This window comes from Bos taurus, chromosome 22 (assembly GCF_002263795.3).
Source record: "Bos taurus isolate L1 Dominette 01449 registration number 42190680 breed Hereford chromosome 22, ARS-UCD2.0, whole genome shotgun sequence".
NCBI classification, from domain to species: Eukaryota; Metazoa; Chordata; class Mammalia; order Artiodactyla; family Bovidae; genus Bos; species Bos taurus.
The window spans coordinates 42,909,536-42,924,155 of NC_037349.1; the positions used below are offsets into that span (position 1 = coordinate 42,909,536).

The window sequence follows — 14,620 nt, forward strand, 5'->3', positions numbered from 1 at the left end:
AACAACGAACTGATTTCTGCACAAAGGTGCAAAAGCAATTCAGTGGAGAAAAGATGGTCTTCCTAGCAAATAACGTTAAACAAGTGGATATGCATACGTAAGAAACTCTCGTGACTTTCCTGGTGGAACCGTGGATAAGACTCTGTCTGCCAGTGAGGGGCACACAGGTTCAATCCCTGGTCTAAGAAGATTCCACATGCCATGCAGCCACTAAGCCCGAGGGCCACAGCTACTGAAGCCTGTGTGCCAAGAGCCTGCGCTCATCAACAAGAAAACTTTACCGCAAAGAGAAGCCCACGCACTGCAACTAGAGAGCAGTCCCCACTCTTCACAACTGGAAAAAGCCCGCACACAGCAATGAAGACCCAGTGCAATCAAATATTAAATAAATAATTTAAAAAATTTTTTAAACTCTGGACCTAAACTTCACTGTTGTTCTTGTTCAGCCTCTCAGTTGTGGCCAACTCTTTGTGACCCCATGGACTGCAGCACACCAGGCTTCCCTGTCCTTCACCGTCAAAAATTACCTCAAAATGAACCACAGACCTAAATGGAAAACTGTAAAACTTTACAAGAAAGCATCAAAGAAGTTTTGCAACCTGGTGTTGGGCAAAGTTCTTAGAGATGACATCAAAACATGATCCATACGAGAAAACTCCGATAAAATGAATTTCATCAAAATGTAAACCCTTTTTTTCTGAAAGACTGTTGAAAAATGATGAGATATGCCACAGACTAGGAGAATATACTGTCAGCCTTCAGTATCCAGATTCCACACCTGCAGATTCAATCAACAGAGCATTATGTCAGAGGTCCTACTGTTGCCAGTCAGCGTCCTTGGACTCTTTAATCAACAGAAATAGGTAAGAGGCCAGACAAGGAATTTTGGGTAAAGCTTTATGGGGACTTGGGCCACAGCACAAGGGACTGACAAGTGACTGATGCTCTTGCTCGTCCCCCCTCCCCAAGGGAGAATTGTGAGGTGGCTCCTTAAATGGCGCAAAGATAGAGGGGGGTGGTTAAGGGATTCTGCCCACACCCTTGGAGGTACTGTGTGCAGGGATCACGCATGGTACCCTGCTTTCATTCCCCACACCACAGAAGTGGCAGTTGTCTTTAGCTGCCAAGTTGTATCTGACTCTTAGCAACCCCATACACAATAGCCCGCCAGGCTCCTCTGGCCATGGGATTTTCCAGTTAAGAATAAAGAAGCGGGTTCTGTTTTGGTCTTTTTGTATCTTACTGTTCATGTTTTGCCCCAGCTGCACATGCATGCAGTTATTGTTAGTTGGTTGTAATTTCTTTTCATATTGCCCATGGGGTTCTCTAGGCAGGAATACTTGAGTGGGTTGCCGTTTCCTCCTCCAGTGGAGCACCTTTTCTCAACTTTTCACTATGCCCCGTCCATCTTAGGTGGCCCTGCACGGCATAACTCACAGCTTCACTGAGTTGCACAGTCCCCTTCACTACGACAAGGCTGTGACCCATGAAAGGGAAAAGATATGACATTGGAAGATGAGCCCTCCCAGATCGGAAGGTGTTCAATATGCTATTGGGGAAGAGCAGAGGCAATCATTAGTAGCTCTAGAAAGAATACAACGGCTCGGCCAAAGTGGAAATGATGCTCAATTGTAGATGTGTCTGGTTTTCCTGGTGGCTAAGACAGTGAAGAATCTGCCTGCAATGCAGGAGACCCAGGTTCAATCCCTGGGTCAGGAAGAGCCACTGAGAAGGCAATCCACTCCAGTATTCTTGCCGGGAGAATACCATAGACAGAGGAGTCTGGCAGGCTACAGTCCATAGGATCACAAAGAGAAGGACACAACTAAACGACTAACACTTCTACTTTCTGGTGGTGAAAGTAAAATCTGATGCTGTAAAGAACAATATTGCATAGGAACCTGCAATGTTAGGTCCATGAATCAAGGTAAAGTGGATGTGGTCAAACAGGAGATGGCAAGAGTGAACAGTGACATCTTAGAAATCAGTGAACTAATATGGACAAGAATGTTTAAATTTAATTCAGATGACCATTATATCTACTACTGTGGGCAAGAATCCCTTAAAGAAATGGAGTAGCCCTCACAGTCAACAAGAGAGTCTGAAAGGCAGTATTTGGGTGCAATTTCAAAAATGACAGAATGATCTCAGCTCATTTACAAGGCAAACCATTCAATGTCACAGTAAACAAAGTCTATGCCCCAAACACTGATGCCAAAGAAGCTGAAGTCAAATGGTTCTGTGAAGATCTATAAGGCCTTCTAGAACTAACACCAAAAGAAAGATGTCCTTTTCACTATAGGGGATTGGAATGCAAAGTAAAAAGTCAAGAGATACCTAGAGTAACAGGCAAGTTTGGCCTTGGAGTACAAAATGAAGCATGACAAAGGCTAACAGAGAGTTTTGTCAAGAGAACACACTGGTCATAGCAAACACCCTCTTCCAACAAAACAAGAGATGACTCTACACATGGACATCACCAGATGGTCAATACTAAAATCAGACTGATTATATTCTTTGCAGCCAAAGATGAAGAAGCTCTATAAGGTCAGTAAAAATAAGACCTAGAGCTGACTGTAGCTCAGATCATGAGTTCCTTATTGCAAAATTTAGGCTTAAATTGAAGAAAGTAGAGAAAACCACTAGGCTATTCAGGTATGACCTAAATCTAATCCTTTAACATTATATAGTGGGGAGGTGACAAATAGATTCAAGAGATTAGATATGGTAGACAGAGTGCCTGAAGAACCATGGAAAGAGGTTTGTAATACTGTACCGGAGGCAGTGGCCAAAACCATCCCAAATAAAAAGAAATGCAAGAAAACAAAGTGATTGTCTGAGGAGACTTTACAAATAGCTGAAGAAAGAAGAGAAACAAAAGGCAAGGGAGAAAGGTAAAAATATATCCAACTGAATGCAGAGTTTCAGAGATTAGCAAGAAGAGGTAAGAAAGCCTTCTTAAGTGAACAATGCAAAGAATTACAAGAAGACAACAGAATGGGTAAGACTAGATAGATATCTCTTCAAGAAAATTGGAGATATCAAGGGAACATTCCATGAAAGGATGTGTAAGGTAAAGGACAAAAATAGTAAGGATCTAATAGAAGCAGAAAAAGAGATTAAGAAGAGGTGGCAAGAATACACAGAAGAACTATACAAAAAAGTCTTAATGACCTAGATAACCAACATGGGGAAACAATGGAAACAGTGAGACTATTTTTCTGGGCTCCAAAATCACTGCAGACGGTAACTGCAGCCATGAAATTAAAAGATGCTTGCTCCTTGGAAGAAAAGCTATGACCAACCTAGACAGCATATTAAAAAGCAGAGACATTACTTTGCCAACAAAGGTCCGTCTAGTCAAAGCTGTGGTTTTTCCGGTAGTCATGTATGGATGTGACAGTTGGACTATAAAGAAGGCTGAAGGCCAAAGAATTGATGCTTTTGAACTGTGGTGCTGAAGAAGACTTTTGAGAGTCCCTTGGACTGCAAGGAGATCCAACCAGTCTATCCTAAAGGAAATCAGTCCTGAATATTCATTGGAAGGACTGATGCTGAAACTCCAATACTCTGGCCACCTGATGCGAAGAACTGACTCACCAGAAAAGACCCTGATACTGGGAAAAATTGAAGACAGGAGGAGAAGGGGATGACAGAGGATGAGATGGCTGGATGGCATCACTGACTCAATGGACATGAGTTTGAGTAAGCTCCGGGAGTTGGTGATGGACAGGGAAGCCTGGAGTGCTGCAGTCCATGGGGTCGCAAAGAGTCAGACATGACTAAGCGACTGAACTGAACTGAACTGACTGAACCACGATGATGTTGTCACTCACCTAGACCCAGACATCCTGGAATGTGAAGTCAAGTGGACCTTAGGAAGCATGAACAAAGCTAGTGGAGATGATGGAATTCCAACTGAGCTATTTAAAATCCTAAAAGATGATGCAGTTAAAGTGCTACCCTCAATATGTCAGCAAATTTGGAAAACTTATCAGTGGCCACAGGACCAGAAAAGGTCGGTTTTCATTCCAATCCCAAATAAAAGCAATGCCAAAAAATGTTCAAACTAGTGCACAACTGCACTCATTTCACATGGTAGCAAGGTAATACTCAAAATCCTCCAAGCTAGGCTTCAGTAGAACATCAACGAAGAACTTCCAAATGTACAAGCTGGGTTTTGAAGAGGCAAAGGAAACAGAGATCAAATTGCCAACATTCACTGGATCATGGAAAAGGCAAGGGAGTTCCAAAAAAACATCTACTTCTGCTTCACTGACTAAAGTCTTTGACTGTGGGAATCACAACAAACTGAAAAATTCTTAGAGATATGAGTACCAGACCACCTTTCCTGCTTCTTGAGAAACTTGTATGTGGGTCAAGAAGCAACAGTTTGAACTGAACTGGAAAGGTTCAAAATTAGGAAAGGAGTACGTCAAGGCTGTACATTGTCACCCTGCTTATTTAATTTATATGCAGGATATATCGTGTGAGATGCTGGATTTTAAAAGGTGTTCAGTATCATTAAATACTAGGGAAATGCAAATTAAATTCACAAGGGCCACCATTACACATTGATTAGAATGCCTAAATAAAAATTATTAATAATATCAGGTGCTGGGAAGGATCCCAGAGCAACTGTATTTCTCATACATTGCTGGAGGAAACCTAAAATGGTACAGCCACTCTGGGAAAAGTTTGACAATTTTTTAAAAGTTAAACATACACTTAACAGGCAATCATACTGCTGGATATCCAAAGAAATGAAAATTTAAGTTCACATAAAAACCTGTAAACCAATGTTCACAGCAGCTATACTGGAAATAACTAAAAATGAACACAACTCAGAAGTCCTTCAGTGGACGAATGGATAAACCAACAAAGCCATACAGCTACTCAGCAATAAAAAAGAATGAAATGTTGATACACAGAATTACTTGAATGGGTCCCCAGGGCATTAGGGTGAGTAAGTATAGTCAGTCTCAAAGAATTACATATTGCATGATTCCATGTAAAAAACATTCCTGAAATAACAACTAAAGTGGTTAAGAAGAGAACAGTGGAGTTAGGGGTGGGAGAAGGTGTCTACCTGCGTCTGCAGAGGGAGTTTCTCTACAGTGATGAAACGATTCTGTACTTTGATTGTGCTGGTGGCTACATAAATTTGTACAGATGATGAAGTTTTGTAGTACTATTCACACACACGCACACACGTAAGAATGCATATAAAAACAGGTGAAAGCAGAATAGAGTGTCTACCTAACTAGTATCGTACCAATGTTAGTGTCTAGCTAACTAGTATTATACCAATGTTAGTTCGTGTCTAGCTAACTAGTATTGTACCAATGTTAATTCTGGGTTTCAACAACAAGCTATAGTACATAAAATATTTTTGTTGTTGTTCAGTTGCTAAGTCATGTCCAGCTTTTTTGTGACCCCCATGGACTGTAGCCAGTCAGGGTCCTTTGTCCATGGCATTTCCCGGGCAAGACTGGAGTTGGTTGCTCGGTGGCTCAGCAGTGAAGAAACTGCCTGCAAAGCAGGAGATTTAGGTTCAGTCCCTGGGTCAGGAAGATCCCCTGAAGAAGGAAATGCAACCCACTCCAGTATTCTTGCCTGGGAAATCTCATGGACCGATGAGCCTGGTAGGACTACAGTCCATGGAGTCACAAAAAAGTCAGACATGAATTAGTGACAGAACAATAACAACAAACAATATAAAATATTACCACTGAGCAAAGCTGGAAGGAAGATACAGGAAAACTCTTGTACACTCTTCGTATTTTTATACTTCTTGTGGGTCTTAAGATCTCCCAAAAGAAAAAGTTATGAGAATAAAAAGAGGAGTAAAGCATTAAGATTTAACATGAATGAATCAATTTCAGTAACATTTGCTAAGCTAAAGAAGCCAAACACAAGAGCACAAGGTATATAACAAATATATATATAAACAAATATAACTCCATTTGTTTCAAGTTCTAAAACAGGCCAATGGAAATCACATCAGTGGTTGCCTGTTGAATTGAGTGGAGAATTACTTAGAAGGAGACATGAGAGAACTTCTGAGGTGGTAGAAATGTGCATTTTAATGTGTTTAACTTATAGCTAAAAAGCTGGAGTGAAAAATCTTTAATAAACCCTGATTGCAATGACCAAAATAATAATAATAATTGTGGAACCCTGTGGAGATTGAAACTTTGGATGAAGGACTTTCTGATGAGTGACAGCCCAAAGATACTGGAGGACAAATGTTCCTGGAACTTTGGAAAGATTTAATTGCAAGAGTGAAGTGGTTAGCCAACTTACACTTTCCAATCCTTTTCTGTAAAATTCAGTGAGCCTATGAATGTAGATTCTCTTTAAAAAGATTATGGATTTATACTTTAGCACTTCCAACTTTTGTGCTTTTTACTCCAAAACATAAAATTGTGCTGGGTTTTCCCAAACTGGCCATTTATAGAGTTTGAAAGGAATGTATATATACAGATAAAGATATTCAATGTGTCTGAACTGTTTGCAGTCATTATTTTAAAGGAAATTCTCACCTGAGGCCAGCTGAGTCCTCTGGAGTTGCTACTGCCGTTCTGACTCAAGTGGCCAGGCTGGCTACACAGTCTCAGGATTCCTGGCTTTTTAGGATCTCTGTGTGAATAAAGTCCAGGAATACTGTCCTCTGTCTACATCACAGTCCATATTTTTGGTTTCTCTTTAGGCCTTTCTTTCTTTACCTTAATACCTCCTTTTGCTTTGTAATTTTACTTCTGAAATCTTTTAGTGCTGGACGGTGGGAGAGGTGAGACAGGCAAGAGCACTGACTTACATTTTTGTTCTAAGCAGAACCCAGGAACCAGTGAGGGGTGATATCTCAAATTTGAGGCTATTCCCGAGGATGCTGTGTGGCTGCCAGAGAAGTACTAGTTTCCTGTCAAGGACTTGACAAGTAAAAACCGTTGCTTGCCATTTTGCTCTACAACAGTTGAGTTATTAGCCACTGCCACTGCTGACCATCAACATACCCTGAAAGAATTCAGGACAAAGACTGAAAATGAGGCACTCCAAGGTCTGAGAAAACCTGGTAAAACAGGCCTTCAGATAATTTCAGGAGAAAAGCTTATGAACCCAATTTCTTGCATCTCACCATACTTGGAAAAGCACTAAAAATCATTAACTAAAATATCTACTCATGACTAGCAGTAATCTTCTACCCAGATGTGTGCCAGACTGCATACCCTTCTCCAAATCACTATGCACTATCTGAGAGCAGTCTCCTGGGGTATAGTCCTCATTAAGTCCCCAAATAAAACGAATCTCACAGCTCTCACGTTGTATGTTTTTATTTCAGTCCACAGACTGAAGGGACTAGGCAATGATGTCAGATGAGGAATACAGAACGTCTTGACTTCACATCTTAGAGACAAATTTTCCATTTTAAAGATGATGAAGCGAAAGCCCAGAGACTAAAAGCCATGCCCAAGCAGCTGTGTCCAAATTTCTCTCTCTAGCACTACCTAGCCTCTAGCTCTAGGCTCCAAACATTCAACCTGAGTATGGTCCAGTTGTCTAAATACAGCTTATTCAGAATAGTCTTACCTCTCACCTACGTCTAGGCGCCTCCCTTCCCCGACCCACCCAACAACAAAAACAAAGAAGACCCAAATCTTCCTCAACTCTTCCCCTTCCCTCACGGCAACCCTATTGATTCCAGTCCCAAACAGATCTTAAACCTGTCACCTCCTCTCCATGCTGAAGCTGTCCTCTATTCCAGTTCTCTCTACCCAAGACTCCCTGGGGCCTCCCTGCCTCTGCCCTCACCCCTCTCCTCTCACTCTCACTTAGCAACCAGATTCCTGTGACCTAGTCTCTCCCTGCGGCACTGGCTTCTCGGGGCCCTTACAGTAAACCCAGATTCTCAGGTTGCAGACCAGCAGCAGCTCGCGGCCCTCATAGACATTTCTGAAATGTCCTGGATAACAGCGAGGGCTGGGGGAGTCCCCAGAGGTCCTACCTGACCCGTTCCCCTCACCCCCAAGTCGAAATGAGACCAATGAGATAAAGCTTCCAGAGGCTTCCCTAGACAGGTTATGTTCAGTCACTAGGCGTGTCCGACTCTTTGTGACCCCACGGACTGCAGCACGGCAAGCCTCCCTGTCCCTTACCATCTCTCAAAACTTTGCCCAAGCTCATGTCCATTGTATGGGTGATGCCATCCAGCCATCTCATTCTCTGACGCCCTCTTCTCAGGTGATAGGCCCTCTCTAAATGCAGGTTGTTGTAACTCCCTCCCAGGTAGGGACCCCAAATTCCGCTTTACGAAGCAGTGGGGAAAGACTACCTTTTACAGTCAGGAGTCGTAAAGTCAAATTCTGGCTCCTTTAACCAATCCCTTTCATTCACTCTATCCATCTGAGAAATAGAGCTAATAATACTAACACTAATTACCTGAAAGGGCTCCTATGAGAATAAAGTGAGCCATAAAGCACTTAACATAATGCCTGGCACACATGAAAGCTAGCTCCAGTTCACATTCTAAGGAACCAAAAGACAGTGTTTCCAGGGTAACTTGTCAGACTGTAAATACCCAGTCACCAGATTATGTATAAAGTGCTGCTTCGTACCAAAGCGTTTCTGTGCCTGCAGTTTTCACGGCCTCGAGTTACGCTCCTCAGCGTCTGACTTTCGGTCCCCGCGTCCAAAATACCAACACGGACGGACGCGCTCCGGACGCGCTCCGGGGGTGCAGCCCTAGCGCCAGGAACCGCCTGCGCTCCCTAGTTGTTTTCCGGCCGCCGCAGACTGGGACCACCCACACGCCCCCTCGGCCCGCCCCCTCGGCCCATGACGCGCTGCGGGAGGCGGGGCACGCAGGCGTCGTGCCCTGCCATTGGCCCGCGCCGGCGGGGGAGCGGGGTCCGACTCGTCCGCGGCCCTCCTGTGCTGTCATTTGGCAGCGGCTAGAGGACACGGCCAAGATGGCGGTGGTTGCTGTGTTGGTGCGGAAACCCCTTGAGCAGGTAGGCAACGGCTCCCTTGCTATGACCCTGCGCGACCCCTGCCCACTCTGTTGCCCTCTGAGCGTCTTCTCTCTCTCCCTGCCAGGTCTCCGGGCTGCTGAGGAGGCGGTTCCACCGGACCGCGCCGGCTGCACTGCAGGTAACTGGCCCGGACTCTAGTCGGGCCGGGAGGGACCCCTGGTTCCAGGGCAGAGGCTGGGGTCGCATGTCACCCATGCGAGGCTTAACGGAATCAGCTGGCTGATCTGAGGGAACAAGACGTGACACTTCTTCCCTCACCTCCCCTTAAAATTTTTTATTGTGGTAAAATATACATAACAAAATTTACTATTTTAAACTGTATATTCAGTGGCGCTAAGTGCATTTAGCACGTCGTCCATTCACCACCAGAACTTTATCATCGTCCCAAACAGAAACTGTACTTATTGAACAGTAACTCTCCCTTAGCCCCTGGTGACCTCTAACCTCTCGGCACTTTCTGTGATGATGAATTCATGTATTCTAGGGATGGCCTATTGGAGAAGGAAATGGCCACCCACTCCAGTATTCTTGCCTGGAGAATCCCAGGGACAGAGGAGCCTGATGGGCTGCTGTCTGTGGGGTCGCACAGGGTCGGACACGACTGAAGCGACTTAGCAGCAGCAGCAGCAGCAGCAGGGATGGCCTATAAATGGAATCATTTAATATTTTTCCTTATAGGTCTGACTTCTTTCACTTACCAAGTTTTCAAGGTTCAGCCATGTCGGAGCATGTGTCAGAATTTCATTCGTTTTTAAGGCTGAATAGTATTCCGTTGTAGGCATATACCACCTTTTCTTACCCACTCACCATTGATGGACACCTGAGTTGTTTCCACCTGTTGGATTTTGAATAATGGTGCTGTGAACATTGATGTGCAATTATCTGAGTCCCCGCTTTCAGTTCTTTGGGGTATAAAATCTAGAAGTTAGAATTGTTGGATTATATGGTAATTCTGTGTTCAAGTTTATGAGGAATTTCCCTCTTTTCTCATTTTTGTTACTGGAGGATTCTACCAACCTTTATAGTTGAGAAATTCCTAGATCCTGAAGGCAAAGTGTTTGGCAGTGTCTGGCACTTAGTTAGTGCTCAGTATGTAGTATTACTTAGGCTTTCTTGACTGTTCTCTGCCCCACAGTATACCAAATGTGGAAATAAAATTATCCAGTGTACTCTCTACTTAGGAAAGCACCTGTGAACTGGTCTGGCCAGCAAGCAGATTTTTCAAGATTAGGTAGTCATTAAGAAAAAGGGGACTTCCCTGCTGGTCCAGTGGTTAAGAATCCACCCTGCAATGCAGGGGACGTGGGTTCAATCCCTGTTGAGGGAACCAAAATCCCACATGGGAAACTGAGCCTGTGCACCACTACTACTGAGCTTGTATGGCAATTGCTGTGTCGGTGAGCCACAATGAAAGATCCTGCGTGACACAACGGGAAGATCCCGTATGTGCAACTAAAACCCAGTGCAGCCAGTAAATATTAAAAAGGGAAGTGTTCAGTATATTTTTCATTCATAGATCTAATCATAGACTGGCAATGAGCAATAGAAATGTTACTTTTTAAATTCTTTGAACTTTTAAAGAGAAGCCTGTTCTACTGATGGTTTTTGTATCGTGTGCTGTGGGCAGCCTAGGTCAAGAGAGAATCTCAGTAGTATCCTAAGTAATCCTGTAGTTTATTGACTGCTTTCCCATGCCTGTGACAGGTGACAGTTCGTGAGGCTATAAATCAAGGCATGGATGAGGAGCTGGAAAGAGATGAGAAGGTATTTCTCCTTGGGGAAGAAGTTGCCCAGTACGATGGGGCATATAAGGTAAGTAAGGAAAAAAAAAACAACCACTATACAGAATTGAGGTGGTCATTTGCCCCCAGTACAATTAGAAGTAATGGGTCATTGCTTAATTATAGGTTAGTCGAGGCCTGTGGAAGAAATATGGAGATAAGAGGATCATAGATACTCCCATATCTGAGGTAAGCTTTCCATCAGGAAGCAGACCTTGGAGGGGCATGTCTGTTAAAGGATACTACTCTAATTTTTGTGGGTTTTTACTTATATTTGCATTTTACTTTCTAGATGGGCTTTGCTGGAATTGCTGTAGGTGCCGCTATGGTATGTAGTCTTCTTTGTGAATCTCACCCAAAAGGTTTCTTTTAACAAGACCTTTTAAAATCATTGCTTGAGTGTTGGGGGGGCAAAGTAGTTATTTGCCACTCTAAACTGATGTTTTCCAGTCTTTTCAACGTCTTTTCAACATTTTTGATTTGACAGGCTGGGTTACGGCCCATTTGTGAATTCATGACCTTCAATTTCTCTATGCAAGCCATCGACCAGGTCATAAACTCAGCTGCCAAGACGTACTACATGTCAGGGGGCCTTCAGTCTGTGCCCATAGTCTTCAGGGGGCCCAATGGCGCCTCAGCAGGTGTAGCTGCCCAGCACTCACAGTGTTTTGCTGCCTGGTATGGGCATTGCCCAGGCTTAAAGGTGGTCAGCCCCTGGAGTTCAGAGGATGCAAAAGGGCTTATTAAATCAGCCATTCGGGATAACAACCCAGGTCAGTAGAGGGGTGTGTCGTGCATCTCTTTTGAACATTAAAGTACTAAAATGAAATATCTGCATGGAAGGAACCATTAAAGACCATTAAGTTAGGCATAGACATATGTTAGAGATCTCAGATGTCGTAAACATAGGGGAAAAATAGTGTTTTTCTTATCTATGACTATATGGGGGCCAATTAGGTATGAGAGAAATTTACTACACACCTATAACACTGATTTAACCCCAGAGGTAAAATCAGGATTGACCAGACTATAGATGTTTGTATCTAAGCCATCCATAAGGCTACAGGACACTATGATGCTTCCTAATCAGTGAAACGTCTCACAGAATGAATAGATTGTGTTTATAGATATTCTTAGTCATGTGGTTACGCTGGTTTAAATATTTATATATTGTAGTGGTGGTGCTGGAGAATGAATTGATGTACGGAGTACCTTTTGAACTTCCTTCAGAAGCTCAGTCAAAAGATTTTCTGATCCCTATTGGAAAAGCCAAAATAGAAAGGCAAGGTAAGTGAAATCAGTATATACTTCAACAGTATTAGCACTCTGCTCCTTCTGTTTATGTTGATCAGACTCGATCTAGAAGTTACTGGCCTTAACTTTGACTAGAAAATTACAGGATGAGTTTAAAGTGTGTTATGCCCTGACTGCACCGCGTATTTGTGCTTTTCTAAATCCGAGCCTAGTGGATTTGTACTTCATTTCCAGGAAGGCTATCACGTTCCTCATCTCACTGGAATGAAGTTGAGTTTAAGATTTTACAAATGAACAAGAACCACAGCTGGCTACAGAGAAGGACAGTGTGTTTGGTTTCAACCTGACCTCTGATCTGTGACAACTTTGTTTCAGGAACACACGTAACTATAGTTGCTCATTCAAGACCTGTGGGCCACTGCTTAGAAGCTGCAACAGTACTGTCTAAAGAGGGAATTGAATGTGAGGTAAGTGGACATACACATGTTCTTAAAGAATCAGAAAGATCCCTTTAAATTTAAAGAGACCCAGAAAGATGAGTTTGAATTCTGTTAACAGGTTAATTAGATATAAAATCTTGCTTTGTCATTTAGTTCTGTCTCAGCTTAACAGTGGGAACCTACTTGGTTTTTAAACACCTAGCTTTTTACCACACTAATGTCTGGATCTTTTTAGTATCTGTTTTATCAAGTTAAGATCCAAACTTAGAGCTGGAGGTTGGGAGAATGGAAAACTTAGAAGTCATTGAGTCTAACCCTTTGATATCCAGGAGATACCACTTGCTGGTTATGCTTGAGCAAGTTATTATGTACTTTAATAAATCTCAGTGTCATCAGCCATAAAATGAGGATAATATTTACTGTCCCATCAGGGTGGTTGTGGAATTATACTTATTGTAGTGTCTGGTACTTGGTAAGCAGTCACGTGTTAGTTACTATTTTGATGAGGAGGAAGTTAAAGCCAAGGGAGGACAAGTGAGTTCTGTAAGTGAACAGAGCTGCTTGTAGTAGAGATAAAGTTTTAATTAGTTCCCCTTTTGACATAGTCAGATTTCCCTAGACTCAAAGATTGATGGGAAATGCAGGTTTCATTCCTGGGTCAGGAAGATCCTCTGGAGTAGCAAATGGCAACCCACTCCAGTATTCTTGCCTGGGAAATCCCACAGACAGAGGAGCCTGGCAGGCTACAGTACATGGGGTTGTCAAGACTCAGACACAACTGTGCGACTGAGAACGCACACATAAGGGAAGTGGCTTTATGGGGATAAAATGTATTTGTGAGGCAGTGGCTCTATAAAGCTATTTACTGTATTTTCTGTCTAGGTGATAAATTTGCGAACCATCAGGCCAATGGACATTGAAACAATAGAAGGCAGTGTCATGAAGACCAATCACCTTGTAACCGTGGAAGGAGGCTGGCCACAGTTCGGAGTAGGAGCTGAAATCTGTGCCAGGATCATGGAAGGTATTTCAGAGACACTGATTCCAGAAGAGTTAAGCTGTAATAAACACTGTTTATTACAGGACAAAACAAGCAAAAGCTAGGGATGATCAAATGACTTGAAATTTTCAACTTGTCAGCTTGCTATTTTTCCTTTGGGTAATTAAAAAAAGCAAAACCATAAACAGTTCTTTGTAATTAGCATAGATTTCAGACTTCCCTTCTCGGGGCAGCCATACCTGCTGTGCTGAGGTGGTGGTGCTCAGCTGGTTTTCCTTGCCTCTCTGACTTGCACCTCCTTCCCTCTTAGGCCCCGCGTTCAATTTCCTGGATGCTCCTGCAGTTCGCGTCACTGGTGCCGATGTGCCTATGCCTTATGCAAAGATTCTAGAAGACAACTCTGTACCTCAGGTTAAGGACATCATATTTGCAATAAAGAAAACACTGAATATCTAGTTTGGACTTGAAGTTCAGGTCATTGGAATTTACTTAAAATACTTGCTGACTCTTCATCTGGATTATCCCATAAGACCTTTTAATTCATAAAGTTATCTCTGAAGCAACAACAGATTTTTTTTTACTGGGAAGAATTTAAATGTGTTTGTGGTAAAACTTTCCACTCTCCTAAGTTACATATTTTTTTGGTCTGTTACAGTACCATGTTCTTTGAATAAGATTCATGTGCAATTTTACCCTCTCACTGGAAGAACATGGTGTAAATGTGGCAGAGTCCTGATGAAAGATATATCCAAAAAAGGATAACTTATATGTAAAAAATAAAAGCATTTAATCTACATTTACTGTTAAGATTGTTTTGATAAGGAATAAAGGAATTCCTAACTATGACTAATGGTATTTTTATATTCTTGAGATAATTAATGTGGCATAGAAGTCCTAAAATTCTGTTAAGAAATTAGTGCCATCAGGAACTAAACGCTAATCTCCTAAACTGCATCACTTACTTACAACAGGAACTTGCCCACCGATTCTTCAGATGCCTAATTCCAGTAGGTTCTCTTCAAAGTTAAACCAAGATCCATGTCAGGTATTTTTCCCACTGCCAAAAAACATAATATTCTGCCATACACTGCTCTCCTCAGAAGTTGAGATGGA

At 42.6% G+C, this 14,620-nt stretch overlaps 2 protein-coding genes across 6 annotated transcripts in view; one reads left to right on the forward strand and one right to left on the reverse strand.

Annotated features, from left to right (window-relative positions):
- KCTD6 (potassium channel tetramerization domain containing 6) overlaps positions 1-8,813 on the reverse strand; it is a 48,118-nt gene extending 39,305 nt beyond the window's left edge. For 4 of the 5 annotated variants that reach the window (XM_015459612.3, XM_005222914.5, XM_005222912.5 and 1 more), the window contains exon 1: positions 8,616-8,813. The gene's annotated coding sequence lies outside the window, so the exon portion shown is untranslated. Of the gene's footprint in view, positions 1-6,820; positions 7,013-8,615 lie in introns of those variants that run through there. The other variant, XM_059879829.1, reaches the window with a different exon arrangement.
- A 126-nt stretch (positions 8,814-8,939) lies between these two features.
- PDHB (pyruvate dehydrogenase E1 subunit beta) lies at positions 8,940-14,353 on the forward strand. Its single transcript, NM_001035435.3, has 10 exons — positions 8,940-9,011; positions 9,097-9,150; positions 10,737-10,844; positions 10,940-11,002; positions 11,106-11,141; positions 11,301-11,586; positions 11,990-12,100; positions 12,443-12,534; positions 13,390-13,531; positions 13,818-14,353. Exons 1-10 carry the CDS (start codon positions 8,970-8,972, stop codon positions 13,961-13,963), a joined length of 1,080 nt encoding a protein of 359 aa, NP_001030512.2. The 5' UTR covers positions 8,940-8,969; the 3' UTR covers positions 13,964-14,353.
- Positions 14,354-14,620: the final 267 nt, after the last annotated feature.